This window comes from Schistocerca nitens, chromosome 12, assembly GCF_023898315.1.
Source record: "Schistocerca nitens isolate TAMUIC-IGC-003100 chromosome 12, iqSchNite1.1, whole genome shotgun sequence".
Lineage (NCBI taxonomy): Eukaryota > Metazoa > Arthropoda > Insecta > Orthoptera > Acrididae > Schistocerca > Schistocerca nitens.
In genome coordinates this window covers 152,977,259-153,004,910 of record NC_064625.1, presented here as the reverse complement: position 1 = coordinate 153,004,910, position 27,652 = coordinate 152,977,259, and the positions used below count along the sequence as shown (strand labels likewise).

General features: G+C 44.5%; 1 protein-coding gene across 1 annotated transcript in view; it reads right to left on the bottom strand.

The window, feature by feature from the left end:
• The window catches only part of LOC126215115 (angiotensin-converting enzyme-like), a 398,784-nt gene that overhangs the window by 59,992 nt on the left and 311,140 nt on the right, over window positions 1-27,652 (bottom strand). The window contains exons 5-7 of the mRNA XM_049941769.1: window positions 15,751-15,891; window positions 11,692-11,886; window positions 3,037-3,134 (exon numbers count right to left, since the gene is read on the bottom strand). Of these exons, the coding sequence (XP_049797726.1) occupies window positions 3,037-3,134; window positions 11,692-11,886; window positions 15,751-15,891 (434 nt within the window). The remainder of the gene's footprint in view (window positions 1-3,036; window positions 3,135-11,691; window positions 11,887-15,750; window positions 15,892-27,652) is intronic.

Genomic DNA, 27,652 nt, shown 5'->3' with positions numbered 1-27,652 from the left:
CAACATAACTTTGTATATACCATCAGGAGGTATGTAAATGACTATAGTTACAGTTCTCTCTGACAGGTGGAATGTCCACCAGATGTGCTAGTGTTGTTCACGTCCGGCGTCGTTATGAGGTTCCGGCATTGTTATGAGGTGTGGTAGGCTGTTAATAGTGTCTGGTGTTGAACAATCACTGTAAATGACACACAAATACTGTATACCCATCTGAAACAGCATTATAGGTACCTGGTAGAGTTTAAAATGGGCCTCTTTGTGGGTCTCAGCACTGGTTCAGCCTCAGTGTGTGGGAGGGAATATTGGTGACAGCCTCATAGGACCAGTCGTCCTTCCACATCACCTCACAGGCGAGACATATCTGCACTTCTTGTGGGTGAGCTTGCCCCTCTGCCTGAAAACATACCTTTGGTGGTATGAAGAGTAATGTGGCTACCACAGGATGGTGCTCCAGCACCCGGCTCTCTGAGTGTGCAGTTGAAATGTTAGTACAGACACAACACTTCCATCTGCCTGTTGTGCACTCATGTGCTTCCAATTACTGAAGCCTATCTGTCGAACATCTTTTATCTCCACCATCAAGTGGATGTACCTTCCTCGAAATGCATTTTCAATCATACGCCCATATCACATTTTTGGTCCTTATCCTTTTGTCTATTGTTTCCTGCACTTTGTCTGCATTTAGCAAAATCATCTTGAAAATAACTGCTAAGTTGTACAAGAGAATGTGTTATTGACTAAAATTACATTTGTATAAACTGCTTCAAATGAGCTTATTTAGGAAATTTATGAAGTATTGGTATATATTCACCATCTTAGACTATATACAGAAGTGTGAAAAAATTACAGATTGAAATTTTAGTTTAGTATCATTGTTGGTTATGTGGAGGAATAGGGACACAGTACGTAATTAGTGCAAGGCATTTTAGACTTAATAGATCTGCAAACTGATCTAAGATTATCAAAATATCCACGGGTGTGCTGCCGGTCTATAGTGTCCAACAGGCACAGTATTTCGGCGATCATACATGTCGCCATCATCAGGTGAACTGACGGACTGAGCTCCTGTGAACGTGCCGGCACGGAGATCCGTACGCTATGGCTGCTCAGAGGGAACTGTATCAACAGATACAGAGGTTGGACAAAAGTATGAAAAGACAGCAAGAAATGCATGCTTGAACATAAAAGCACATTGTAGATAACCGTGCAGGTTCTGCTGTTATATCTGACCGTGAATGGCAACTGTGAAACGTCCTCAATATGTTCCAAGTGTCGCTAGTGGTCAGAAGAGTGTTCTTTATAGTTGTGAGTGCATTATGTCGGAGCTAAATGAATTAATATAATTGTAAGGTTCATGTCGTGTTTCTTTCCTTTTGTTGTGGCTATCTTCACTTTTCTCTCTTTCCTGCTAATATGAATAATGTTTGCTAAAAGTCAATGTCCAAGTATAAAAGTGTCATTTTTTCTTTCTAATATTTCATAGCTAATGTTTCTTCCAACAATGCTGTAAAAAAATCAGTTATTTTAATTGAACAGTTTTGTTGTGTTAATGAACTAGCTAAAGAGAACCCATTCCTCTCAGTTTTTTGTTCTTCCTTTTTTCTGGATTGAAAAACTTTGCAGTTACTCATCTCATCTGTGTAGAATCACGCTTTCTTCTTTATTATTAGATTTTAATTCTCTTTCTGACTGATCCCAACTTCCTCTATGTCCTTTCCGAATTCCTCAGCCCATTTTGTGTCCGCCATTAGCTTGGTGATGTAGCTGAATTTTTGTCAATCTGCATTCACTAATCCTGAAGAGGTGCCCATAAAATATCAGTCTTCTCTTGCATATAATGTCCAATTGTCTCCAGAACGTCAGAACTAGCAGACTGATTCATACAGAATAGTTACAAGAAAAGAACGGTATTGTATAGTGCAAAAATCAATTGTTCAGTCAGAAGCACTTTGCATTTCAGAATGCTTGGTACTGAATAAGAAAGGAGAAATGGAAGGACCAAAGCCAGAGGAAGATTTTCATCTTCTCCTTCTTCCACATACTACCATTTCTTTTTCCCATCCAAGGATATTCCTTTACATTTTTCTTTCCACTGGCTTTAGTTCTTCCATTTCTTCTCTCTTATTCAGTACCATGAATTCTGAATTGTGAAGTGCTTCTGGCTGAACAACTGATGTTTGCACTGTATGAGATTTTTCTTTTCTTATATCTGTTTGGTACTAATCTGTATGCTGGTTCTATCTTTCTGGCTCATCCTACATTTGCCTTTTATTGAGTCCATTCAGTAACATCCACTCACCAAGACACTTTAATTTATCTCTCTCTCTCTCTCTCTCTCTCCAAAAGAGATCTTGAGCCTTGTTTTCTCTGCTATTTCATGTACTTTTTCAAACATTAGAGCAGTGTCTTTATTGTTCACCAAGTATGCCAAATTATTGGTGAATGGCGGACACTCCACCTTCAAAACGTGTTTCTTTGGACCTAGACAGTTTCCTTCTGCTCCTCCTCTTGTGGCTTCCTTTCACATTCTCATGATCTTTTCCTGATCTATCTCCCTACCTAACTAATGTCTCAATCTTAATGGGCTCGAACCTCTTACAAAATTTTACTTTGGAGATGGTTCTGTTTCTGTTAGCATTTGATTCATAATCGTCCTAGTTTCTTTAAAGCTATTCCCAATTCTTCCTAAACACTGAAGAGAATCTGCTGGTCATACAAAACGTATTCTTTTTTCAATTGAAGAAATGCAGCTCCAGCATTTCTATCTCCAAGTATGAAAGTATACTGTTATAAAATACATTTGGTGTTCTGATTTCAAGTGCAAAGATGAGAAGTATAGCAGTTGCCTAAGAAGTGAATCAACTTCCAGTCTTCACAAAGGAAGAGATGCCACTCTGCATGGAGGAAACAATGAATGTGTCCAGTTAGGTGGCTGAACATACCTGTCGGGGCCATCGAGACAACTGAGCCACACAACCTTACTTTCTAAACTTATCTGTGTATTTAATTATGAGAGCTTTCAAATGCTTGCCTTACCTTCTTCCTTAATGAATTGCTAAGATTCTTGTAGGCTTCATCGAATGGCGGAGTCACCAAATCTGCTATCCTCAGCCAATCATCTCCAACAAATGAACCTTTAATCAGAGGGAACATGTGTCAATACCATCAAGTTAACCATCACCCACTCAAGAGAAATTTACTTCACTGTCTCCTTAAATTTTTTCCAAGAATTTGTGTTGTTTTGAAACTTTCTGGCAGACTGAAACAGTGTGACAGACTAGGGCTCTGCCATGGAGCTTTGATTCTCTTTGGCAGTGCTCTTACATCCAGAGCTATCACAGTACATCTCTTAACTTGTTCACATGGATTTGTTTCAGCAAGTACCAGTCAGCTACTTTCCACATGCAATGGTTCATCCATTTAAACAGTCAAACATTACATTAAAATATAAGGTGTGTTCAAAAAGAAATGAGCCAGAGTCTGTAATGCACACACGGTGAAGGGAGGGTAATATCTGGGCACGTGTAATGAGGTGTGGTTCCAACCAGAGAATGAAAGTTCACAGCCCGTTGCTAGAGGGCACATGTGCATGTCATTAGACTATACAGAGCTAGCAGCAGCACGCATCAGTCATCCAACGCTGCCAGTTGCATTGCAAATACACTCCTGGAAATTGAAATAAGAACACCGTGAATTCATTGTCCCAGGAAGGGGAAACGTTATTGACACATTCCTGGGGTCAGATACATCACATGATCACACTGACAGAACCACAGGCACATAGACACAGGCAACAGAGCATGCACAATGTCGGCACTAGTACAGTGTATATCCACCTTTCGCAGCAATGCAGGCTGCTATTCTCCCATGGAGACGATCGTAGAGATGCTGGATGTAGTCCTGTGGAACGGCTTGCCATGCCATTTCCACCTGGCGCCTCAGTTGGACCAGCGTTTGTGCTGGACGTGCAGACCGCGTGAGACGACGCTTCATCCAGTCCCAAACATGCTCAATGGGGGACAGATCCGGAGATCTTGCTGGCCAGGGTAGTTGACTTACACCTTCTAGAGCACGTTGGGTGGCACGGGATACATGCGGACGTGCATTGTCCTGTTGGAACAGCAAGTTCCCTTGCAGGTCTAGGAATGGTAGAACGATGGGTTCGATGACGGTTTGGATGTACCGTGCACTATTCAGTGTCCCCTCGACGATCACCAGTGGTGTACGGCCAGTGTAGGAGATCGCTCCCCACACCATGATGCCGGGTGTTGGCCCTGTGTGCCTCGGTCGTATGCAGTCCTGATTGTGGTGCTCACCTGCACGGCGCCAAACACGCATACGACCATCATTGGCACCAAGGCAGAAGCGACTCTCATCGCTGAAGACGACACGTCTCCATTCGTTTCTCCATTCACGCCTGTCGCGACACCACTGGAGGCGGGCTGCACGATGTTGGGGCGTGAGCGGAAGACGGCCTAACGGTGTGCGGGACCGTAGCCCAGCTTCATGGAGACGGTTGCGAATGGTCCTCGCCGATACCCCAGGAGCAACAGTGTCCCTAATTTGCTGGGAAGTGGCGGTGCGGTCCCCTACGGCACTGCGTAGGATCCTACGGTCTTGGCGTGCATCCGTGCGTCGCTGCGGTCTGGTCCCAGGTCGACGGGCACGTGCACCTTCTGCCGATCACTGGCGACAACATCGATGTACTGTGGAGACCTCACGCCCCACGTGTTGAGCAATTCGGCGGTACGTCCACCCTGCCTCCCGCATGCCCACTATATGCCCTCGCTCAAAGTCCGTCAACTGCACATACGGTTCACGTCCACGCTGTCGCGGCATGCTACCAGTGTTAAAGACTGCGACGGAGCTCCGTATGCCATGGCAAAGTGGCTGACACTGACGGCGGCGGTGCACAAATGCTGCGCAGCTAGCGCCATTCGACAGCCAACACCGCGGTTCCTGGTGTGTCCGCTGTGCCGTGCGTGTGATCATTGCTTGTACAGCCCTCTCGCAGTGTCCGGAGCAAGTATGGTGGGTCTGACACACCGGTGTCGATGTGTTCTTTTTTCCATTTCAAGGAGTGTAGTTACATAAAGGCATCAAAAGAAGAACAAAGAGGTATTGTTCGTTTTCTGACAGCAGAAGGAGGAGGAGGAACGGACATTCATCGACGAATTTTATAAGTGTATGGCGAACACTGTATGATGCTACAAGGGTCAAGGCGTAGCACAAGCACTTCAGGGAAGCACGGGTGTCGTTAGCCGATGATGCTCGGATTGCAGCATCACACTGCATTATCGATGACATCGTCCAGCTGGTGGATGCACTCACTCATTACCCAGGACCACCGAGTGACAGTGCAAGCCAAATTGTCCTTAAAAAGGCTCTGAGGGGCAAATGATTCACCTCGGATGACGACCTACAGCTGTACGTGCAGAACTGCTTAACATCGCAGCCCCGGGAATTTTATGAGACAGCCATTCACTGCCTTGTGTCACTGTGGAACAGGTGTCTCAACAGCCAGGGTCAATACTTCTAACATACAGGTACTGGTTTCTGTAATTATGCATCCAGCTCATTTCTTTTTGAATGCCCCTTATGCAGAAAGAACTGTCACACACAAAAGTGACAAGATCACACATCATATTGTAAATATGAAAATACAAAAGATAAAATTACCAGCAGGAAGTATGCACTGAGATGGTCAGAGCCAGTTCCTACACTATCAATTATCAATAAAATACCATCACATTATGAATGATCTCCTGTTCTGGTAATAGCATTTTTCATATTTTTCATAATTATTAATATTTTCACAACGTGACATGTAGCTTGTCACATATTCACTTATCAGCCAGAACATTATGACCACACCTACTATTGATATAATCCCATCCAGACGACAGCAGGAGGAATGGCTGCTCGTCAGACACGTGCATGCTATATGTAGTGAACACATGATGTCTGTCTGTAGAATGGGGAAGGTGTGTGATCTAGCTGTGTTCGAGCAAGGGCAGATTGTGACGGCCCGGAGGCTCGGCACTAGCGTTTCAGAAACTGCAAGACTCGTTTGGTGTTTGAGGAATGCTGTGGCGAGTGTCTTCAACACGTGGTGAAACCGAGGCGCGACCACACCCAGATGTGCAGTTCGGTGACCACCCCACATTACAGATGTTGAACGTTGTAGGCTGGGCAGACAGGTAAAACAGAACAGGCAGTAAAATGTGTGAGAATAAGAGAAATCAGAGCTCGAACAGAAAGGTTTAGGTGTTCGTTTTTCCCGCGCGCTGTTCGGGAGTGGAATGGTAGGGAGATAGTATGATTATGGTTCGATGAACCCTCTGCCGAGCACTTAAATGTGAATTGCAGAGTAACAATGTAGATGTAGAATTAACATGAGATTTTAATGCTGGGCAGAGTACATGTGTGTGTGAACACACAGTGCACTGAACAGTCCTGATGATGGGCCTCCACAGCCGACAATCTATACCTGTGCCAATGTTAACATGATTAAAATTAGCAACTACAGCTGAAATGGGCACACGACTATTGGCTCTGGGGCTGGCCGGGCAGTTCTAGACGCTACAGTCTGGAACCGCGCGACCGCTACGGTCGCAGGTTCTAATCCTGCCTCGGGCACGGATGTGTGTGCTGTCCTTAGGTTTAAGTAGTTCTAAGTTCTAGTGGACTGATGACCTCAGATGTTAAGTCCCATAGTGCTCAGAGCCATTTGATCCATTTTTATTGGCTCTGGACACTGGTGCAGTGGCAGAGCGTTGCACGATATGATGAATTCCGATAACCTCTTCATTGTGCTGATGGTAGGTTCTTGGTTCACTTTATAGGAAATACAAAAAGTTAGTTATATGTGGCGACTTCAATATTAATTGTGTAAGTGATTGTGCAAGGAAGAGGATGCTGGTAGACCACCTTAATTCATATAGTCTTATGCAAACCGTATTATTTCCAACAAGAGTGCAAGGGAACAATAGAAAAACCATTGACAACATTTTTTTTTTCATTCCTCATTACTAGAAGGGCATTCTGTTAGCAAAAAGGTGAATGGCCTTTCAGATCACGATGCACAAATTTTAACTTTAAAAGATTTTTCTGCTGCAACACGTGTTAAATATAGTCATCAGCTGCTTAGGAAAGCTGATCCAGTTGCTGTAGAGACCTTTGTAAACCTTATCAAGGAACAGAAGTGGCAAGATGTTTATAGTGCTGATACAGTAGACGATAAATATAATGCTTTTCTCAAGACTTTTCTTGTGCTCTTTGAAAGTTGCTTTCCGTTAGAACATTCAAAACAGGGTACTAGCACAAACAGGCAGCCTGGGTGGCTGACTAGAGGGATAAGAATATCTTGTAGAACAAAGTGGCAATTATATCAAAACATTAGAAACAGTCAGAATCTAAATGCAGCAGCCAATTACAAACAGTATTGTAAGGTGCTTAAAAATGTTATTAGGAAGGCAAAAAGTATGTGGTATGCAGATAGAATAGCTAAGTCTCAGGATAAAATTAAAACCATATGGTCAGTCGTAAAGGAAGTGGCTGGTCTGCAGAGACAGGTCGAGGATATAGAATCAGCGCGTAGTACGAATGTCCGTGTTACTGATAAGTCGCATATATGTACAGTATTTAATAATCACTTTCTGAATGTAGCAGGTGAACTAAATAGAAACCTAGTCCTAACAGGGAATCATATAGTGCTGTTAGAAAAAAGTGTTCCGAGACTGTTACCTGAAATGCTCCTCCATGATACTGACAAGAGGGAGATTGAGTTAATAATTAAATCACTAAAGACCAAGAACTCTCATGGATATGATGGGGTATCTAGCAGAACACTGAAGTATTGTACTATGTATGTTAGCCCAGTACTTAGCCATATCTGTAACTTTTCCTTTACGAGTGGTCGGTTTCCTGACCGATTAAAGTACTCGATAGTGAAGCCACTTTATAAAAAGGGAGACAGGGATAATATTGACAATTATAGACCTATTTCTATGCCATCGGTGTTTGCTAAAGTTATCGAGAAGGTTGTATATACAAGGTTACTGGAGCATTTAAATTCACATAATTTGCTGTCAAATGTTCAGTTTGGTTTTAGAAATGGTTTAACAACTGAAAATGCTATATTCTCTTTTCTCTGTGAGGTTTTCGACGGATTAAATAAAAGGTTGCGAACGCTAGGTGTTTTCTTTGATTTAACGAAGGCTTTTGGCTGTGTTGACCACAAAATATAACTGCAGAAGTTGGACCATTATGGAGTAAGGGGAGTAGCTTACCATTGGTTCGCATCTTACTTTGAGAACAGAAAGCAGAAGGTAATTCTCCGCAATATTGAGAGTGGTAGTGATGTTCAGTCCCAATGGGGCACTGTTAAGTGGGGCGTTCCCCAAGGGTCGGTGCTGGGGCCACTGCTGTTTCTTATTTATATAAATGATATGCCTTCTAGTGTTACAGGTGATTCAAAAATATTTCTGTTTGCTGATGACACCAGCTTGATAGTGAAGGATCTTGTGTGTAATATTGAAACAGTAACAAATAATGTAGTTCATGAAATAAGTTAATGGCTTGTGGAAAATGATTTGGTGCTAAATCACAGTAAGACTCAGTTTTTACAGTTTCTAACTCACAATTCAACAAGAACCGATATTTTGATCAGACAGAATGGGCATATTATAAGCGAGACAGAACAGTTCAAGTTCCTAGGCGTTCGGATAGATAGTAAGCTGTTGTGGAAAGTCTATGTCAAGGATCTTTTTCAGAAACTAAATGCTGCTTTATTTACCATTAGAACAGTATCTGAAATAAGTGACAGTTCAATACGAAAAGTAGTCTACTTCGCATATTTTCATACGCTTATGTCGTATAGTACACTCCTGGAAATTGAAATAAGAACACCGTGAATTCATTGTCCCAGGAAGGGGAAACTTTATTGACACATTCCTGGGGTCAGATACATCACATGATCACACTGACAGAACCACAGGCACATAGACACAGGAAACAGAGCATGCACAATGTCGACACTAGTACAGTGTATATCCACCTTTCGCAGCAATGCAGGCTGCTATTCTCCCATGGAGACGATCGTAGAGATGCTGGATGTAGTCCTGTGGAACGGCTTGCCATGCCATTTCCACCTGGCGCCTCAGTTGGACCAGCGTTCGTGCTGGACGTGCAGACCGCGTGAGACGACGCTTCATCCAGTCCCAAACATGCTCAATGGGGGACAGATCCGGAGATCTTGCTGGCCAGGGTAGTTGACTTACACCTTCTAGAGCACGTTGGGTGGCACGGGATACATGCGGACGTGCATTGTCCTGTTGGAACAGCAAGTTCCCTTGCCAGTCTAGGAATGGTAGAACGATGGGTTCGATGACGGTTTGGATGTACCGTGCACTATTCAGTGTCCCCTCGACGATCACCAGTGGTGTACAGCCAGTGTAGGAGATCGCTCCCCACACCATGATGCCGGGTGTTGGCCCTGTGTGCCTCGGTCGTATGCAGTCCTGATTGTGGCGCTCACCTGCACGGCGCCAAACATGCATACGACCATCATTGGCACCAAGGCAGAAGCGACTCTCATCGCTGAAGACGACACGTCTCCATTCGTCCCTCCATTTACGCCTGTCACGACACCACTGGAGGCGGGCTGCATGATGTTGGGGCGTGAGCGGAAGACGGCCTAACGGTGTGCGGGACCGTAGCCCAGCTTCATGGAGACGGTTGCGAATGGTCCTCGCCGATACCCCAGGAGCAACAGTGTCCCTAATTTGCTGGGAAGTGGCGGTGCGGTCCCCTACGGCACTGCGTAGGATCCTACGGTCTTGGCGTGCATCCGTGCGTCGCTGCGGTCCGGTCCCAGGTCGACGGGCACGTGCACCTTCCGCCGACCACTGGCGACAACATCGATGTACTGTGGAGACCTCACGCCCCACGTGTTGAGCAATTCGGCGGTACGTCCACCCGGCCTCCCGCATGCCCACTATACGCCCTCGCTCAAAGTCCGTCAACTGCACATACGGTTCACGTCCACGCTGTCGCGGCATGCTACCAGTGTTAAAGACTGCGATGGAGCTCCATATGCCACGGCAAACTGGCTGACACTGACGGCGGCGGTGCACAAATGCTGCGCAGCTAGCGCCATTCGACGGCCAACACCGCGGTTCCTGGTGTGTCCGCTGTGCCGTGCGTGTGATCATTGCTTGTACAGCCATCTCGCAGTGTCCGGAGCAAGTATGGTGGGTCCGACACACCGGTGTCAATGTGTTCTTTTTTCCATTTCCAGGAGTGTATTATCTTTTGGGGTAGTTCTTCTGATTCAAAAAGGGTATTTTTGGGTCAAAAACGGGCTGTTCGAGCTATATGTGGTGTAAGTTCGAGAACCTCTTGTCGACCCCTATTCAATACTCTGGGAATTCTGACATTGCCCTCACAGTATATATTTTCTTTAACGTCGTTTGTTGTTAGCAATATTAGCCTATTCCCAAGTGTTAGCAGCTTTCACTCAGTTAATACTAGGCAGAAATCAAATCTGCATGTGGAATGCACTTCATTGACTCTTGTGCAGAAAGGAGTGCAGTATTCTGCTGCATTCATTTTCAATAAGCTACCACAAGAACTAGAAAACTTTAGCAGTAACCCAAACACTTTTAGGTCTAAACTGAAGAGTTTCCTAATGGTTCACTCCTTCTATTCTGTCGAGGAGCTCCTGGAAGAGCTAAAAAATTAAGCAAATTCCAGTATTACATTGTTGATTTTCTTTATTTAAACTTACGACTTGTCACCTGAATATGTTTTTTTATATTTCATTTTATCTGTTTCTAATATCGTGTTATAATTTCATGTATTGACTCGTTCCATGACCATGGAGACTTCTCCTTAATTTGGTCCCACAGAACAATACATATATAAATAAATAAATAAAAATAAATAAATAAATCCACTGTCTTCCAAGGGAACAGCTTCTCGACACCTGCACTGTGGGGCAGAGAGACGCTGGTGGGAGCTCTGGTATGCTCAGGGGAACATTCATGTTGGCACCCATGGGTCCAGTGGAGCTCATGCAAGGCACCACGACAGCCAAGGAGAGTCATACACTGGTTGCAGACCACGTAAACCCCTTCAGAACAATCACGTTTCCCGATGGCAGTGGATTTTTTCCAACAAGATAACACGCCATGTCACAAGGCCAGGCTTGTGGTGTAGTGGTTTGAGGAACAAAGTGGTGAGATCCAATTGATGCACTGGCCCCCCCAACTCACCAAATCTGAACGCGATCAATTTGGTGACTCGTGTGTGGGGATGAGGTGCCAACTCCCTCCAGCACCTACCGAGCCCTCACTGTTATGAATACACTAAGCAGATTCAGAAGGACGTAGGTTGCAGTAAGTACTGGGAGATGAAGAAGCTTGCACAGGATAGAGTAGCATGGAGAGCTGCATCAAACCAGTATCAGGACTGAAGACAACAACAACAATTTGAGGAAGCCAATAACGGAAGAACATTATGTTTAAATGGTGTACTACTGAGATTATTGTCTTATTTCGTTACATATTTTACGTCTCGAAGGTTTTCATGCGTGCACTTATAAATGCTATAGCCCAATGTGCTCGAAAATGGAGGTAATGTCCAAACTAAGTTGCACTTAAGAGAGTGGAGTCCGACTAGAGAACTCACCCAGTAGGTGGAGCGGCAGCAGGTCGTCGTCGCCCACCATGTCAGGGCCGTACTGGAAGCGCAGCCGAGCCAGCACGAACTGCCGCAGGTCTCCGTACAGCCGCTGCAGCTCTCCCGCCCACAAGGAGCTCGCATTCTTCCCAGTCTCCGGGTAGTCCGTCATCAGCTCCCAGTATTCCCAGATGTCGTTGGCTCCTGTGCCAGGAACAAATATCTCCTTATTTGCCAACACGTTTCAGTCAGTGTGTTTGTAAAGTAGCGGACTATGAAAACATGTAATGTAATGTATTGCGAACACGTAGAAAGAAGGATCCTTTATTGTATGACTATACGATAGTGGAACAAACACTGGTAGCAGTTACTTCTGTAAAATATCTGGGAGAATGTGTAAGGACCGATTTGAAGTGGAATGATCATATAAAATTAATTGTTGGTAAGGTGGGTGCCATGTTGAGATTCATTGGGAGAGTCCATAGAAAATGTAGTCCATCAACAAAGGACGTGGCTTACAAAACACTCGTTCGACCTATACTTGAGTACTGCTCATCAGTGTGGGATCCGTACCAGGTCGGATTGACAGAGGAGATACAGAAGATCCAAAGAAGAGCAGCGCGTTTCGTCACAGGGTTATTTGGTAAGCGTGATAGCGTTACGGAGATGATAGATAAAACTCCAGTGGAAGACTGCAAGACAGACGCTCCTTCACCGAGGAGTGAAGCAGTATATTACTCCCTCCTACGTATATTTCGCGAAGAGACCACGAGGATAAAATCAGAGAGATTAGAGCCCACACAGAGGCATGCCGACAATCTTTCTTTCCACGAACAATACGAGACTGGAATAGAACGGAGAACAGATAGAGGTACTCGAGGTACCGTCAGGTGGCTTGCCGAGTACGGATGTAGATGTCTGCTCATTTCCGTGAAGGTCGGGTAAGCATTGAGGGCAACCCAAGAAGTGGAAGGCCATCAAAAGCAGCAGACTACACATCTCAGGTTATTGTTAATGACATTTTGGGAGCGGATCGACGAAAAACATTTGAGGAAATTGCTTATGAGACGAGAACGCCTGTCACTTTAGTTTATAGGATCAGAAATGAATAGTTCAAGATCGGAAAAGTTATCAGATGGGTTCCGCATGATCTGTGTGAAGAGCAGAAAGGAGGTCGCAATAGGATCTCTTCAGCATTATCGAACAGAAGGAAAACAATTTCGGAAAAGGATTGTTGCACTTTATACGCGGATACGAAATTTTGAGCCAGGTCTGAAGTCGCAGTCGTCACAATGGGAAAGTTCCGTCTCTCGCTGCCAGAAAAAAATTCGCCGCCAGCAATCAAAGGTGAAGCTGATGATGATCTTTGCGTATGACATGAATTGAGTCATAGCTACAAATAAAATGCCCCAGAGGACGTCTGTAACAGGCACGTACTACAATCTGCTTCTGGAAAATGTTTTGTGCCTGAAAACACGTCAAGGGAGGCCTAATATGATTGCAGATGATGTCCACATTTTGCACGATAATGCAAGACCGCTTACTGTTGTACCAGTGAGAGAAACGTTCTACAAATACGGATGGGAAATACTTCCCCACTCATCATACTGGCCTGATAAGAGGCCACCAGACTCTGATTTGTTTCCCACATCTATGGAACAGCTCCGTGGAAACCATTTTCATACAACAGATGAAGCTTCCAGTGAGGTGGCCTGTGTAATCAGGCAGTTCTATCTGGAATACAGAAGTTGCCGTAACGGTACGAAGCTGCCATAAGAAAGAATGGAGATTATATTGAAGGCCTGCAAAGGTATTTTGTAAATATTTCCTTCAGTTTTATCAGAGTGTACAGAACTTTTGAAATGATAGTTTATACTAATTTACCGGGTGATCAAAAAATCAGTATAAATTTGAAAATAAACCACGGAATAATGTAGGTAGAGAGGTAAAAATTGACACACATGCGTGGAATGACATGGGGTTTTATTAGAACCAAAATGCAGGATGGCACTCCACCCCATATTGCTAGACGCGTGAAAGATCTCTTGCGCGCGTCGTTTGGTGGTGATCGTGTGCTCAGCCGCCACTTTCGTTATGCTTGGCCTCCCAGGTCCCCAGACCTCAGTCCGTGCGATTATTGGCTTTGGGGTTAGCTGAAGTCGCAAGTGTATCGTGATCGACCGACATCTCTAGGGATGCTGAAAGACAACATCCGACGCCAGTGCCTCACCATAACTCCGGACATGCTTGACAGTGCTGTTCACAACATTATTCCTCGACTGCAGCTATTGTTGAGGAATGATGGTGGACATATTGAGCATTTCCTGTAAAGAACATCATCTTTGCTTTGTCTTACTTTGTTATGCTAATTATTGCTTTTCTGATCAGATGAAGCGCCATCTGTCGGACATTGTTTGAACTTTTGTATTTTTTTGGTTCTAATAAAACCCAATGTCATTCCAAGCAGGTGTGTCAATTTGTACCTCTCTATATACATTATTCCGTGATTTATTCAGTTTTCAAGTTTATACTGACTTTTTCATCACCCAGTAGATGAAATACAATTAATCTATAAACTTATCTAATCAGTAACTGAAAATATTTCAAAACCAACGTAAAGTCCAATATATGAGGGCTGACAAAGTTTCCGTTTGAGGGCGTTGCTGCAGCGTATGTGGAAAGTAGCGCCGCTCCGATGCGAGTATATAAGCATCGACCTGTAGGTAAGGGATTCCCTCACCCACTGGTGTCTCCCTTCCTCTCCACCCCCAACCAGTTGCCGCGCCTTTACCATTGTCCCCCACCCTCTCTCCATCTCCACACCCTCCATCTCCACACCCTCCATCTCCACACCCTCCATCTCCACACCCTCCATCTCCACACCCTCCATCTCCACACCCTCCATCTCCACACCCTCCATCTCCACACCCTCCATCTCCACACCCTCCATCTCCACACCCTCCATCTCCACACCCTCCATCTCCACACCCTCCATCTCCACACCCTCCATCTCCACACCCTCCATCTCCACACCCTCCATCTCCACACCCTCCATCTCCACACCCTCCATCTCCACACCCTCCATCTCCACACCCTCCATCTCCACACCCTCCATCTCCACACCCTCCATCTCCACACCCTCCATCTCCTTTCCCAACACAACTTCCACCGTCTACCCCTCCCGGATGATCAGCTTCGCCCTGACATCTACCCTTCCTACCGACTCTAACCCCACTTTCCTGCCTCCTCCTCAGGGCTCCCTCTCCTCCCCCTCCCCCCTCCTGAGCGGCTTCCCCCTCCTGAACAGCTTCCCCCTCCTACTCCCCCTCCCTCTCTTGTGCCCCCTTTCAATGTCTCTGCACTTCCTCCTGCCCTGTCTTTCCTCTTCATCTCCTGTCCCACGTGTCTCCTGCCTCTTCGTGAGTCCACGGTTGCCCCTCCTCTCTTCATCCCGCCGCCTCCCCTTCTGCCCCTTGCTCTCCCCTCATTTTCCATCCTCTCTGACCTTTCCCTCGGCAGGTCGCACCTGGTAGTTTTATTCTTCGTCGTGTGTGCTCCAAGTGGGTTTGAAGTGTGTTGTTCTGGAGTGATTTTAATACTGTGGCCCACTTTTAACCTGTGCATGTCCATTCAGTGTCTTCTCTGTGTTTTAAGAATCGCCAACTGTGTTTTCTAACTTTGTGGTGACTTACTTAACTATCCTCCATGAACGTCTCCATGTCAGTCTATTTTTTCCTCCATTTTATCCCATTATTCTGTTTTAAGTTCCCTTTTTTATCGCCTTATGTATGTAACATTTCATTCTTATTTTAAGTTGTCATGTCACTCGGCTGAAGAGCGGCGGATTGTGCCACCGACAGCCCTCCCCTGCCCATATGGAGCAGGGGAATGAAATCACAATAAAGAAGAGAAAAAAAAGCAAGGGATTAATGCGGCATTCGTGTCTTTCGGTAATGGCGATGTCATTCCACTTGTAACTCTGATGGGGGCGGACGGGCGGTGAGGGGGAGCAACAGATGATACGACACTGTTGTGGAACCGGCCCCGGATATAAATGCAGCCACTCACCGTTGCCCTCGGCGGCCCTCTGCAGCAGCTCCAGCTGCCCGTGGAAGTCGGCGGCCTGGGGTGCGAACAGGTGGTGCCACTGCAGCCACGCGTGGTGCGCCCGGTACGGGTCGTGGCTGCTCGCCAGCACCCGCCCCGACTCTGCAACACCACACACACACACATTACATCCGCCATCTGCAAAATCACTCAGCTGCGTTGGAGCGGGTAAGAAAGTCCACATAAGAGGTGTGTTAAAAAATGCATTGGTTTTTTCGAAAGAATTGTACACTGAAGTGCCAAAGAAACTGGTAAGGGCATGCGTATACAGACATATGTAAACAGGCAGCATACGGCACTACGGTCAGCAACGCCTATATAAAACAACAACAGTCTGGTGCAGTTGTTAGATCGGTTATTGCTGCCACAATGGCAGATTATCCAGATTTAAGGGAGTTGTCAGGGGTAAAATACTAGGAGCGAAAGGCTATTTACAATTTGTACAGAAATGGCAGTTATAAGAATCGAGGGGCATGAAAGGGAAGCAGTGGTTGGGAAGGGAGTGAGACAGCGTTATAGCCTCTCCCCGATGTTATTCAATCTGTATATTGAGCAAGCAGTAAAGGAAACAAAAGAAAAGTTCGGAGTAGGTGTTAAAATCCATGGAGAAGAAATAAAAACTTTGACGTTCGCCGGTGACATTGTAATTCCGTCAGAGACAGCAACGGACTTGGAAGAGCAGTTGAACAGAATGGACAGTCTCACGAAAGGAGGGTATAAGATGAGTTTTGCTATTTGGGGAGCAAAATAACTGATGATGGTCGAAGTAGAGAGGATATAAAATGCAGACTGGCAATGGCAAGGAAATCGTTTCTGAAGAAGAGAAATTTGTTAACATCGAGTATAGATTTAAGTGTCAGGAAGTCGTTTCTGAAAGTATTTGAATGGAGTGTAGCCATGTACGGAAGTGAAACATGGACGATAAATAGTTCGGACAAGAAGAGAATAGAAGCTTTCGAAATGTGGTGCTACAGAAGAATGCTGAAGATTAGATGGGTAGATCACATAACTAATGAGGAGGTATTGAATAGAATTGGGGAGAAGAGGAGCTTGTGGCACAACTTGACTATAAGACGGGATCAGTTGGTAGGACATGTTCTGAGACATCGAGGGATCACGAATTTAGTGTGGGGGGGGGGGGGGGGGCAGCGTGGAGTGTAAAAATAGCAGCGGGAGACCAAGAGATGAATACACTAAGCAGATTCAGCAGGATGTAGGCTGCAGTAGGTACTGGGAGATGAAGAAGCTTGCACAGGATATAGTAGCATGGAGAGCTGCATCAAACCAGTCTCAGGACTGAAGACGACAACGACAACAACGGAGTTTGAACGTCGTGTTATAGTCGGCGCACGAGCGACGGGGCAAAGCATCTTCGAGGTAGCGATGAAGTGGGGATTTTTCCCGTACGACCGTCTAGCGACTCTACCGTGAATATCAGAATTCTGCTAAAACACCACATCTCCGACATCGCTACCGCCGGAGAATGCTCCTGCGAGAATACGACCAACAACGACTGATGGTTGAACGAGACAAAAGTGCAGCAGTTCTGCAAATTACTGCAGGTTTCACTGATGGGCCATCAACAGGTGTCAGCGTGCGAATTCAACAAAACACCATCGATATGGGTACCCTTGATGACTGCCCGACACAAAGCTTTACGCCTCACCTGCGCGCCCATCAACACCGATATTGGACACTTGACGAGTAGAAACATATCGCCTGGTCGGATGAGTCTCATTTCAAATTATATCGAGCGGATGGACGTGTACGGGTGTGGAGACAACCTCATGAATCCATGCACCGTGCGTCTCAGCAGGAGACTGTTCAGACTGGTGGAGGCTCTGTATTGGTGTGGGGCGTGTGGAGTGATATGGGACCCCTGATACGTCTAGATACGACTCTGACACGTGAGCATCCTGTCTGATCACCTGCATCCATTCACGTCCACAGTGTATTCCGACGGATTTGGGCAATTCCAGCAGGGCAATGCGACATCCCATACGCCCAGAATTGCTACAGAGTGGCTCCAGCAACACTCTCCCGAGTTTAAACTCTTCCGCTGGCCACCAAACTCCCCAGACGTGAACGTTGTTGAGCATATCTGGGATGCCTCGCAACGTGCTGTTCAGAAGAGACCTGCACCCCCTTCGTATTCTTCCGAGGATTCGTGGTGCCATTTCCCTCCAGCACTACTTCAGACATCAGTCGAGTCCATGCCACGTCGTGCTGCGGCACTTCAGCGTGCTCGTGGGGGCTCTACACGATATTTGGCAGGTGTACCAGTTTCTTTGGCTCTTCAGTGTATTTATACATCTACATGAGTCAGCCTGGTCCCTACCGCCCACTACTGGGCGTTCCTGCTTTCGTGTTGGGCGGTGGGGATTTTACATTTCCACTGAGTTTTCATAAAACATGACAGTATTTGGCAAATAGGTATATTATATACTTTAACTTGCTGTAGCTTCGCTTTTATATATCTTGTGAACGTAACGCATTTCCATTGAGTTTTCATAAAATATGACACAGTATTTGGCAAATAGGTATATTATATACTTTAACTTGCTGTAACTTCGCTTTTATATATCTTGTGAACGTAACGTTCGTTCCCTACTTTATGTATTACTGACAGACGTATAAAAGTGAGTGGTAGATAAAAAAAGATGGACTACCGCTGTTCTATGCCAAAGTCCGGTGAGCCGGCCAGTCTGTGGACGGTTTTTAGGCGGTTTTCCATTTGCCTCGGCGAGTGCGGGCTGGTTCCCCTTATTCCGCCACAGCTACACTGTTTCGGCGATTGCTGCGCAAACAAGTTCTCCACATACCCCACACCACCGTTACTCTACCACGCAAACATAGGAGTTACACTCGTCTGGTGTGAGACGTTCCCTGGGGGGTCCACCGGGGGCCGAACCGCACAATAACCCTGGGTTCGGTGTGGGGCGGCGGAGGGGTGAAGTGGACTGCGGTAGTCGTCGTGGAGTTGTGGACCACTGCGGCTACGGAGGGGACGGAGCATATCCGTTATTTCTAGGTCCCCCGATTAACATACAACATACCCCTGTGGTGTTACCCGTTTCAAAACAGTCTCCATGAGATGATATACCGGGTGGCTATAATTAAACTTTACCATTACACATCCGTACCATTGCTGCTACGAAAGGTGCTCAACATGGCCCCCCCATCAGTGTTCAGAAGAGTCTCAAAGTGCAGGATTGTATTCTGCACAGCAGAACGAAGCATGCCCGTAGGTATGCTGCCTACCTCCCTTGATATAGTGCGCTTCATATCAGCACATGTGTGAAGGTTCCCCTGATAAACCCTGTCCTTCAGGTAGCCCCACAGCCAGAAATCACAGGGAGTGAGATCAGGTGACCATGCCGGCCAAGCATTTGGAAACTATCGGCTACTAATTCGATCGTTTCAAACGTGTTTCAGAGAAGCAGGTGAACCTCACGAGCCATGTGCGATGAGTCCCCCATCTTGCATGAAAACTGTTGAGTTCAATGCGTCTCTCTCCTGTACGGCGGGTGTGGCATGCTGGCGAAGCATATCGCAGTAACGCTGGCCAATCACACTGCACGTCTTTGGTCCTTGTCCGCCAACCTGTTCAGAAAAGAATGGGCCAATTGTGAACGTAGCCGTGAAGCCACACCGTACGGTAACACATTGACCATACTGAGGAACTTCATGCACAGGGACTGGTGGTAAAGATCCCCACAGTCGGCAATTCTGCTTGTCCACCTCACCCGACTGAGAAAAGTGGGCCCCGTCTGTCCATAGGATAGCCTGGAGCCAGCCCCCGTCAACTTCAGTCCTTGCGAGAAAGTGGAGAGCGAAGTCAAGACGTCGTTGTGCGTCCTGTGGTGCAAGCTGCTGTACGATATGGATCTTGTACGGATACCATTGGACAATGGTTCGAAGCAGCTTCCGTACAGTGGACCACGGGATGTTTAACTGTCGGGACGCAGCACGCGCACTGCCTGGCGATCTGGAATTGCGCGCACCGTTGTCTGCCATAGCGACAGCGATTTCACCAACCACCTGTGGTGCAACCGGTCGTCGACCTCTTCCCGGAGCGACGCCCAGTTCTCCAGTCGATTCGAACTTCATCGTGCTCCGCACAGCAGGTGGAGAAAGAGCACTGTTCCGCAATCCTTCCAGCCGGCTGTATTCCCTAAGTGCAGCTACACCATTAGTATTTTTTTGATAGTAGAGCTTCACCAATAATGCCCTGCTCCTTTTGCCCAAGCTCATGTTGACACGTCAACAAGTGCACTGCGACTGGTCAGGTGTGGGAGACTATGAATGACGATGACTCATCAGGGCACCTGGTGGCCATAGTTGGAACTGGGCGTTGGCGCTGGGATGTATGGCAATCATGCACCCCATACTCTGCACATTAATGCTACCTAGTTTAGCACTCACACGGTTATTAGTGTGATTGCATGGTAAACAGGGATAGGGAGTTTAATTATAACCACCTCCATACCTGCATTCTTTAAAGAATCGAATTACCTCGTGTAAAATGCTTCAAATGTCTGATTACTTTTTTAAATACAGTGTGGTTATAATTAAACTTTCTCTACTTGAGAGCCTCCCTCCTTCCCTCCTCCCCCCCCCCCCGCCCCACACATGACAAACGAGTGATCAAAGCACACTGAAACTTTGTGGAAACATTTCTATTGATATGCCAAAGAAAAGTAACAAATAAACCATTGAAAGAAGCATACTTTGATTTCCCCATGAGAGGCTAACATTCATTAATTGCCTACCATGTTTACGTTCCAGGTTACAAACGTTGCACAATGTGACTAGCGTCTACATCCATGACAGCCTGGAACCGCACAAGAGATTGCTCTACTGCCACCCGAAACGTCGGGCACCTCCCTTACTTCAAAAAATGTTCAAATCTGTGTGAAATCTTATGGGACTTGACTGCTAAGGTCGTCAGTCCCTAAGCTTACACACTACTTAACCTTAACTATGCTAAGGACAAAGCCACACACCCATGCCCGAGGGAGAACTCGAACCTCCGCCGGGAACAGCCGCAGAGTCCATGGCAGCGGCGGCTGAGACCGCTCGGATAATCCCGCGCGGCCCTTCCTTACTATGCTCATCTTCGACCTCCAACGTGTGTTATTGTCCTGTTGACAAACTCTGCCCTTCAAGTAATCGCACAGTCAGAAATCACACAGGTGCAAATCTGATGATCTAGGAGGCCACACAGTTGGCAACGATCGGCCAGTGATTCGGGTTCCTCCAAATGTGTAATGGGCCAACTGAGTGACCTCATGATTATTATTATTATTTCTTTACTTTCTCAGACGTTAAGTCTGGTTAAGAATGGAAAGTGACGCGGACCTTGATCAAGCGTCACTTCCTATTAACTGTACGGTATGTGTTATATTGCATTTAGGAACTTTCGGGTAATTGAACATGTATCAATAATTACGGATTTCTGTAGTTTTATATATATGTTTGGATGTAGCTGTATTGCATTGATGTACTGGTGGATATTGTGTGGTATGACTCCTGTAGTTGATAGTATAATTGATATGATGTCAACTTTATCCTGATGCCACATGTCTTTGACTTCCTCAGCCAGTTGGATGTATTTTTCAATTTTTTCTCCTGTTTTCTTTTGTATATTTGTTGTATTGGGTATGGATATTTCGATTAGTTGTGTTAATTTCTTCTTTTTATTGGTGAGTATGATGTCAGGTTTGTTATGTGGTGTTGTTTTATCTGTTATAATGGTTCTGTTCCAGTATAATTTGTATTCATCATTCTCCAGTACATTTTGTGGTGCATACTTGTATGTAGGAACTTGTTGTTTTAAAAGTTTATGTTGTGAGGCAAGCTGTTGATGTATTATTTTTGCGACATTGTCATGTCTTCTGGGGTATTCTGTATTTGCTAGTATTGTACATCCGCTTGTGATGTGATCTACTGTTTCTATTTGTTGTTTACAAAGTCTGCATTTATCTGTTGTGGTATTAGGATCTTTAATAATATGCTTGCTGTAATACCTGGTGTTTATTGTTTGATCCTGTATTGCAATCATGAATCCTTCTGTCTCACTGTATATATTGCCTTTTCTTAGCCATGTGTTGGATGCGTCTTGATCGATGTGTGGCTGTGTTAGATGATACGGGTGCTTGCCATGAAGTGTTTTCTTTTTCCAATTTACTTTCTTCGTATCTGTTGATGTTATGTGGTCTAAAGGGTTGTAGAGGTGGTTATGAAATTGTAGTGGTGTAGCCGATGTATTTATATGAGTGATTGCTTTGTGTATTTTGCTAGTTTCTGCTCGTTCTATAAAGAATTTTCTTAAATTGTCTACCTGTCCATAATGTAGGTTTTTTATATCGATAAATCCCCTTCCTCCTTCCTTTCTGCTTAATGTGAATCTTTCTGTTGCTGAATGTATGTGATGTATTCTATATTTGTGGCATTGTGAGCGTGTAAGTGTATTGAGTGCTTCTAGGTCTGTGTTACTCCATTTCACTACTCCAAATGAGTAGGTCAATATTGGTATGGCATAAGTATTTATAGCTTTTGTCTTGTTTCTTGCTGTCAATTCTGTTTTCAGTATTTTTGTTAGTCTTTGTCTATATTTTTCTTTTAGTTCTTCTTTAATATTTGTATTATCTATTCCTATTTTTTGTCTGTATCCTAGATATTTATAGGCATCCGTTTTTTCCATCGCTTCTATGCAGTCGCTGTGGTTATCCAATATGTAATCTTCTTGTTTAGTGTGTTTTCCCTTGACTATGCTATTTTTCTTACATTTGTCTGTTCCAAAAGCCATACTTATATCATTGCTGAATACTTCTGTTATCTTTAGTAATTGGTTGAGTTGTTGATTTGTTGCTGCCAGTAGTTTTAGATCATCCATGTATAGCAAATGTGTGATTTTGTGTGGGTATGTTCCAGTAATATTGTATCCATAATTTGTATTATTTAGCATGTTGGATAGTGGGTTCAGAGCAAGGCAGAACCAGAAAGGACTTAATGAGTCTCCTTGGTATATTCCACGCTTAATCTGTATTGACTGTGATGTGATATTATTTGAATTTATTTGGATATTAAGTGTGGTTTTCCAATTTTTCATTACTATGTTTAGGAACTGTATTAATTTAGGATCTATTTTGTATATTTCCAATATTTGTAGTAACCATGAGTGGGGTACACTATCAAAAGCTTTTTGGTAATCAATGTATGCGTAGTGTAGAGACCTTTGTTTAGTTTTAGCTTGATATGTCACCTCTGCATCTATTATCAGTTGCTCCTTACATCCTCGCGCTCCTTTGCAGCAGCCTTTTTGTCCTTCATTTATAATTTTGTTCTGTGTTGTATGTGTCATTAATTTCTGTGTAATGACTGAAGTTAATATTTTGTATATTGTTGGTAGGCATGTTATGGGGCGATATTTAGCTGGGTTCGCTGTGTCTGCTTGATCTTTAGGTTTCAGATAAGTTATTCCATGTGTAAGTGTATCAGGGAATGTGTATGGGTCTGCAATGTAACTGTTAAATAATTTAGTTAGATGTGAATGTGTTGAGGTGAACTTCTTTAACCAGAAATTTGCTATTTTATCATTTCCAGGGGCTTTCCAATTGTGAGTAGAATTAATTGCTTGGGTGACTTCATGTTGCAAAATTTTCACTTCAGGCATTTGTGGTATCATCTTGTATGTGTCTGTTTCTGTTTGTATCCACCGTGCATGCCTGTTATGTTGTACCGGGTTTGACCATATGTTGCTCCAGAAGTGTTCCATGTCTGTTATGTTTGGTGGATTGTTTATTTTAATGTGTGTGTTATCTATTGTCTGGTAAAATTTCTTTTGGTTTGTGTTGAATGTTTGGTTTTGTTTCCTTCTATTTTCACTTTTTTTGTATCTTCTGAGTCGTTTGGCTAATGCTTGTAATTTCTGCTTCTTTTCGTCTAATTGCTCTGTCGCTTCTTGTTGTGAGATTTTACCCAACCTTTTTCGTTTTTTTTCCGAGATTTCATTTCTTATAAATTGTGTTAACTGTCCAATGTCTTTTCTCAGTTTTTCTATTCTGATCTGTAGCCTGTGTTGCCATGCTGGTTTTGTGGGTTTCTTCTGTGTGTTGGTTGGTTCTGATCTCTGCCTAGTGTGTATATTTAGTGTAGTGAGTGCTCCTATATAAACCAGTAGTTGTAACTCTTCCATAGTTGTGTTTTCATTTATTTTGTTGTGTATGATTGTGTTGATAGTTTTTATTGTTGTTTCGACTTGTGGGTTATTTGGTGGTCTATGCAAGAATGGTCTTATGTCTGTATTTGTGTCTTTGTATTCTATATATGTCAGCTGAAATTTTTCTTCTATATCTAACATGTGTGTCACTTCGTGTTCTATTTGTGCTTGTTCTGGTGGCTGTCTTAAGATTTCATTTTCCTCTGATTGTTTAATTGGTGCGTGTTGTTCTTTGTTTGTTTGCTCTGGGATGTTTGAGTCCATTACTGCATTTTCTTCTTCTTCTGATTGCACATTATTTTGTTCCAGTATTTGTTGTACTTGTTGTTTGATGTTTTCTAATTCTGACTGGGGTATCCTGTTATTTTTGATTATTACACGGATCTGATCAGCTAGTCGTTGTTCTGTTAAAAATTTTAATTCTGGGTATCTGGTAATAGATGTGTATACTTGTGATCTGTATCCAGTTGTGTTGGTTCCTAGGTTTGTTGCTTGGTAATAACAGAACATGAGGTGTCGATTAACTTCATCTGACCATCTCATCCTCTGTCTTTGTTTTCCTTCTAGGGTGGTTGCAGGAAGCATATCCTGCAAAACACCTCTATTTGGATTTAAATCATTTTCCAGTTGGCTAGCAGTGTCGTTACCATTGTGGGCGGGCATAGGGTTCAAGCGTCGTCCCCGACCATGACGGCGCTTGTCCGAGGCTTCTTTAGTTCTGTCCTGAACCAACTAATCACACTAAAAGGGGGGTTAGCCCTATTAGTGGTTTGTTCTTTTCGTCGCCTTTTACGACTGGCAGAACATACCGGAGGCCTATTCTTTTCCCGGGCCTCCACGGGGATTATTATTATTATTTCTTTACTTTCTCAGACTTTTTAGAAGTCTGGTTAAGAATGGAGTGACGCGGACCTTTATCAAGCGTCACTTCCTTTTTGCTGTACGGTACGTGTTATATTGCATTTAGGAACTTTCGGGTAATTGAACATGTATCAATAATTACGGATTTCTGTAATTGTATATATATGTTTGGATGTAGCTGTATTGCATTGATGTATTGGTGGATATTGTGTGGTATGACTCCTGTAGTTGATAGTATAATTGGTATGATGTCAACTTTATCCTGATGCCACATGTCTTTGACTTCCTCAGCCAGTTGGATGTTTATTATTGGATGTTTATTATTATTATTATTATTATTATTATTATTATTATTATTATTATTATTATTATGATGATTGGTTTGTGGGGCGCTCAAGTGCGCGGTTATCAGCGCCCATACAAATTCCCAACCTTTGCTCAGTCCAGTCTCACCACTTTCTTGAATGATGAGTGGCCTCATGAGGGTTTGAGGTGAAGCTCCATCGTGTATCAAAACAGTTTGATTCAAAGCACCTCTCTCCTGTAGAGCACGGATCACATGTTGGCGAAGCAGATCACAGTAATGTATGTCCTTGGGGTCAGAGATCCTCAAAGAAAAATGGACCAATCGTGAACTGCGCTGTGAAGCCACGTCACACAGTGACGCGTTCACTATGCAGGGGGACATCACGAACGCAACAACGATTCGCAAATGTGACTCTTGTGAATGTTCACTACCCCAGGGAGCGTGAAGCGTGCTTCATCACTCCACAAAATGTTCCCTTGCAACAAAGGTCCGAACAAAGTCTACTCGAAAGTCTGCGTCACGCTGCAAAAGTTGGTGAGTAATACGACGTTTCTACGGGTACCATTTCACAACTGTTCACAGCACTTTTCAGACGGTGGACCGTGGAATTTGCAGCTGTCGTGACACAGCTCGTGCACCGCTTGAAGATCGCATATTGCGTCCAGCATTCCTAGGTAGGAAAAAGTAACCTCAAAAATGTATGGTGCGATTGGCCGTCGGCCTCGTCTAGGAGCAATTCCCAAGTCGCCAATTAATTCGAACTTACGAGTTATGTTCTTCAAGCCCACTTCCTTTAATGTGTCGGTATTCGCGAACACTACTGCTGTTGTTTTGATAAAAAGCTTTACGAGTGAAGCCCTGCTCACCTCGTCCAGACGCGTGGTGCACACCGATGCTCGAGTTTCAGCCGTACGTGATCGTGTCGGTATTGGTGCCTAACGGCAGCTCATCACACTAACACTACAACGGAAATTTTGCAGCGTACAGTCTGATCATCATTCCTATGAAGTTGGGGACCCGGCCGCGGTGGTCTAGCGGTTCTGGCGCTGCAGTCCGGAACCGCGGGACTGCTACGGTCGGAGGTTCGAATCCTGCCTCGGGCATGGGTGTGTGTGATGTCCTTAGGTTAGTTAGGTTTAAGTAGTTATAAGTTCTAGGGGACTTATGACCTAAGATGTTGAGTCCCATAGTGCTCAGAGCCATTTGAACCATTTTTGAAGTTGGGAACCCACAAGGTAAATAGTTTTTCGTCTACACTTGCTCAAGCAGCCAAAGTTTAATTATAACCACTTTGTACAGTGCATCCATAATATGCATCACCGAGGGTTGAGGGTAAGAAGCCCACCCACATACGAAGTGCGTTCAAAAAATAATGGCAAATATATTCATGTACTTCAATTTTACCCCCTTCAATACAGCCCCACTAGATGCTATACTAGTAACTTCCACCACCACCACCACCACCACCACCACCACCACCACCACCACCACCACCAACACCACCAAACCGCGTTCTTTAAAGAATCCAACCCTCATGAATAAAAGCCTTCAAATGTCTTATTACTTTACACACGAGTTAAAGTGTTAAATTTTTGCGGTTTGAAGACGTGAAACTATGCCGAGATCGTTTGATAGAACACGTTCTGAAGCTTCAAGAAATCGTCAGTTTGGTAACTGATGGAAGTGTGGGGAGTAAAAATCGTGGAGAGAGACCACGAGATGAATACGGTAAGCAGATGTACAGTGCTGTAGTTGTTCGGAAATGATGAGGCCGGCACAGGACGCACCACTAAGGAGAGCTGCATCTAAACTGAGGACTGAGGACCAAAACAGCATAATATGTTGAAAGGGGTAAAAGAAAAATAATAAAAGTAGAACAAACGTAATGAAATGTTGTCTAATTAAACCAGGCGATGCTGTGTCAGTGAGGAGCCCCAAATCTTATATCATTCCGAGAAATGACTTTGTCGTGCTGACTTTGCCCCATGAAGGGTACGCTGCAGCAGAAGCGCTACGTATGTGTACCATGTGGGCAGGAGAGTAACACACGCACGCACAAACAAACAGGTACCGATTCCCGCCCACAGATGGCCACCAGACATGCGGAGCCGGTTTACCCAAGTGGTACATGAAGCACACTGTCATCCCGTTTACATGGGTTTCCCAAAGCCGGATTACGTAGACCGATTTCCTAATACCGCTTCTGGATGTTCATGTAAACACTTCAAAATCGATTCTGGAAATTCGCTTCTAGTTGCGTTTTCCAATGCCGCAATCGATTTGCGCTCCCATGTAAACGCAATCGGTTTTGAAACATGCTTGGGTTGTCAAGTTACTGTTTTTGGAATATTCACTTAATATGGATTTGTTGCGCAGTGAAAGACAGGCACAAATATTAGACTGGGCATGAAGCTGTCTACCCGTAATATTTAAAGAAAGTGAAATAAGGATTGTGTTGACAATGAGAAACT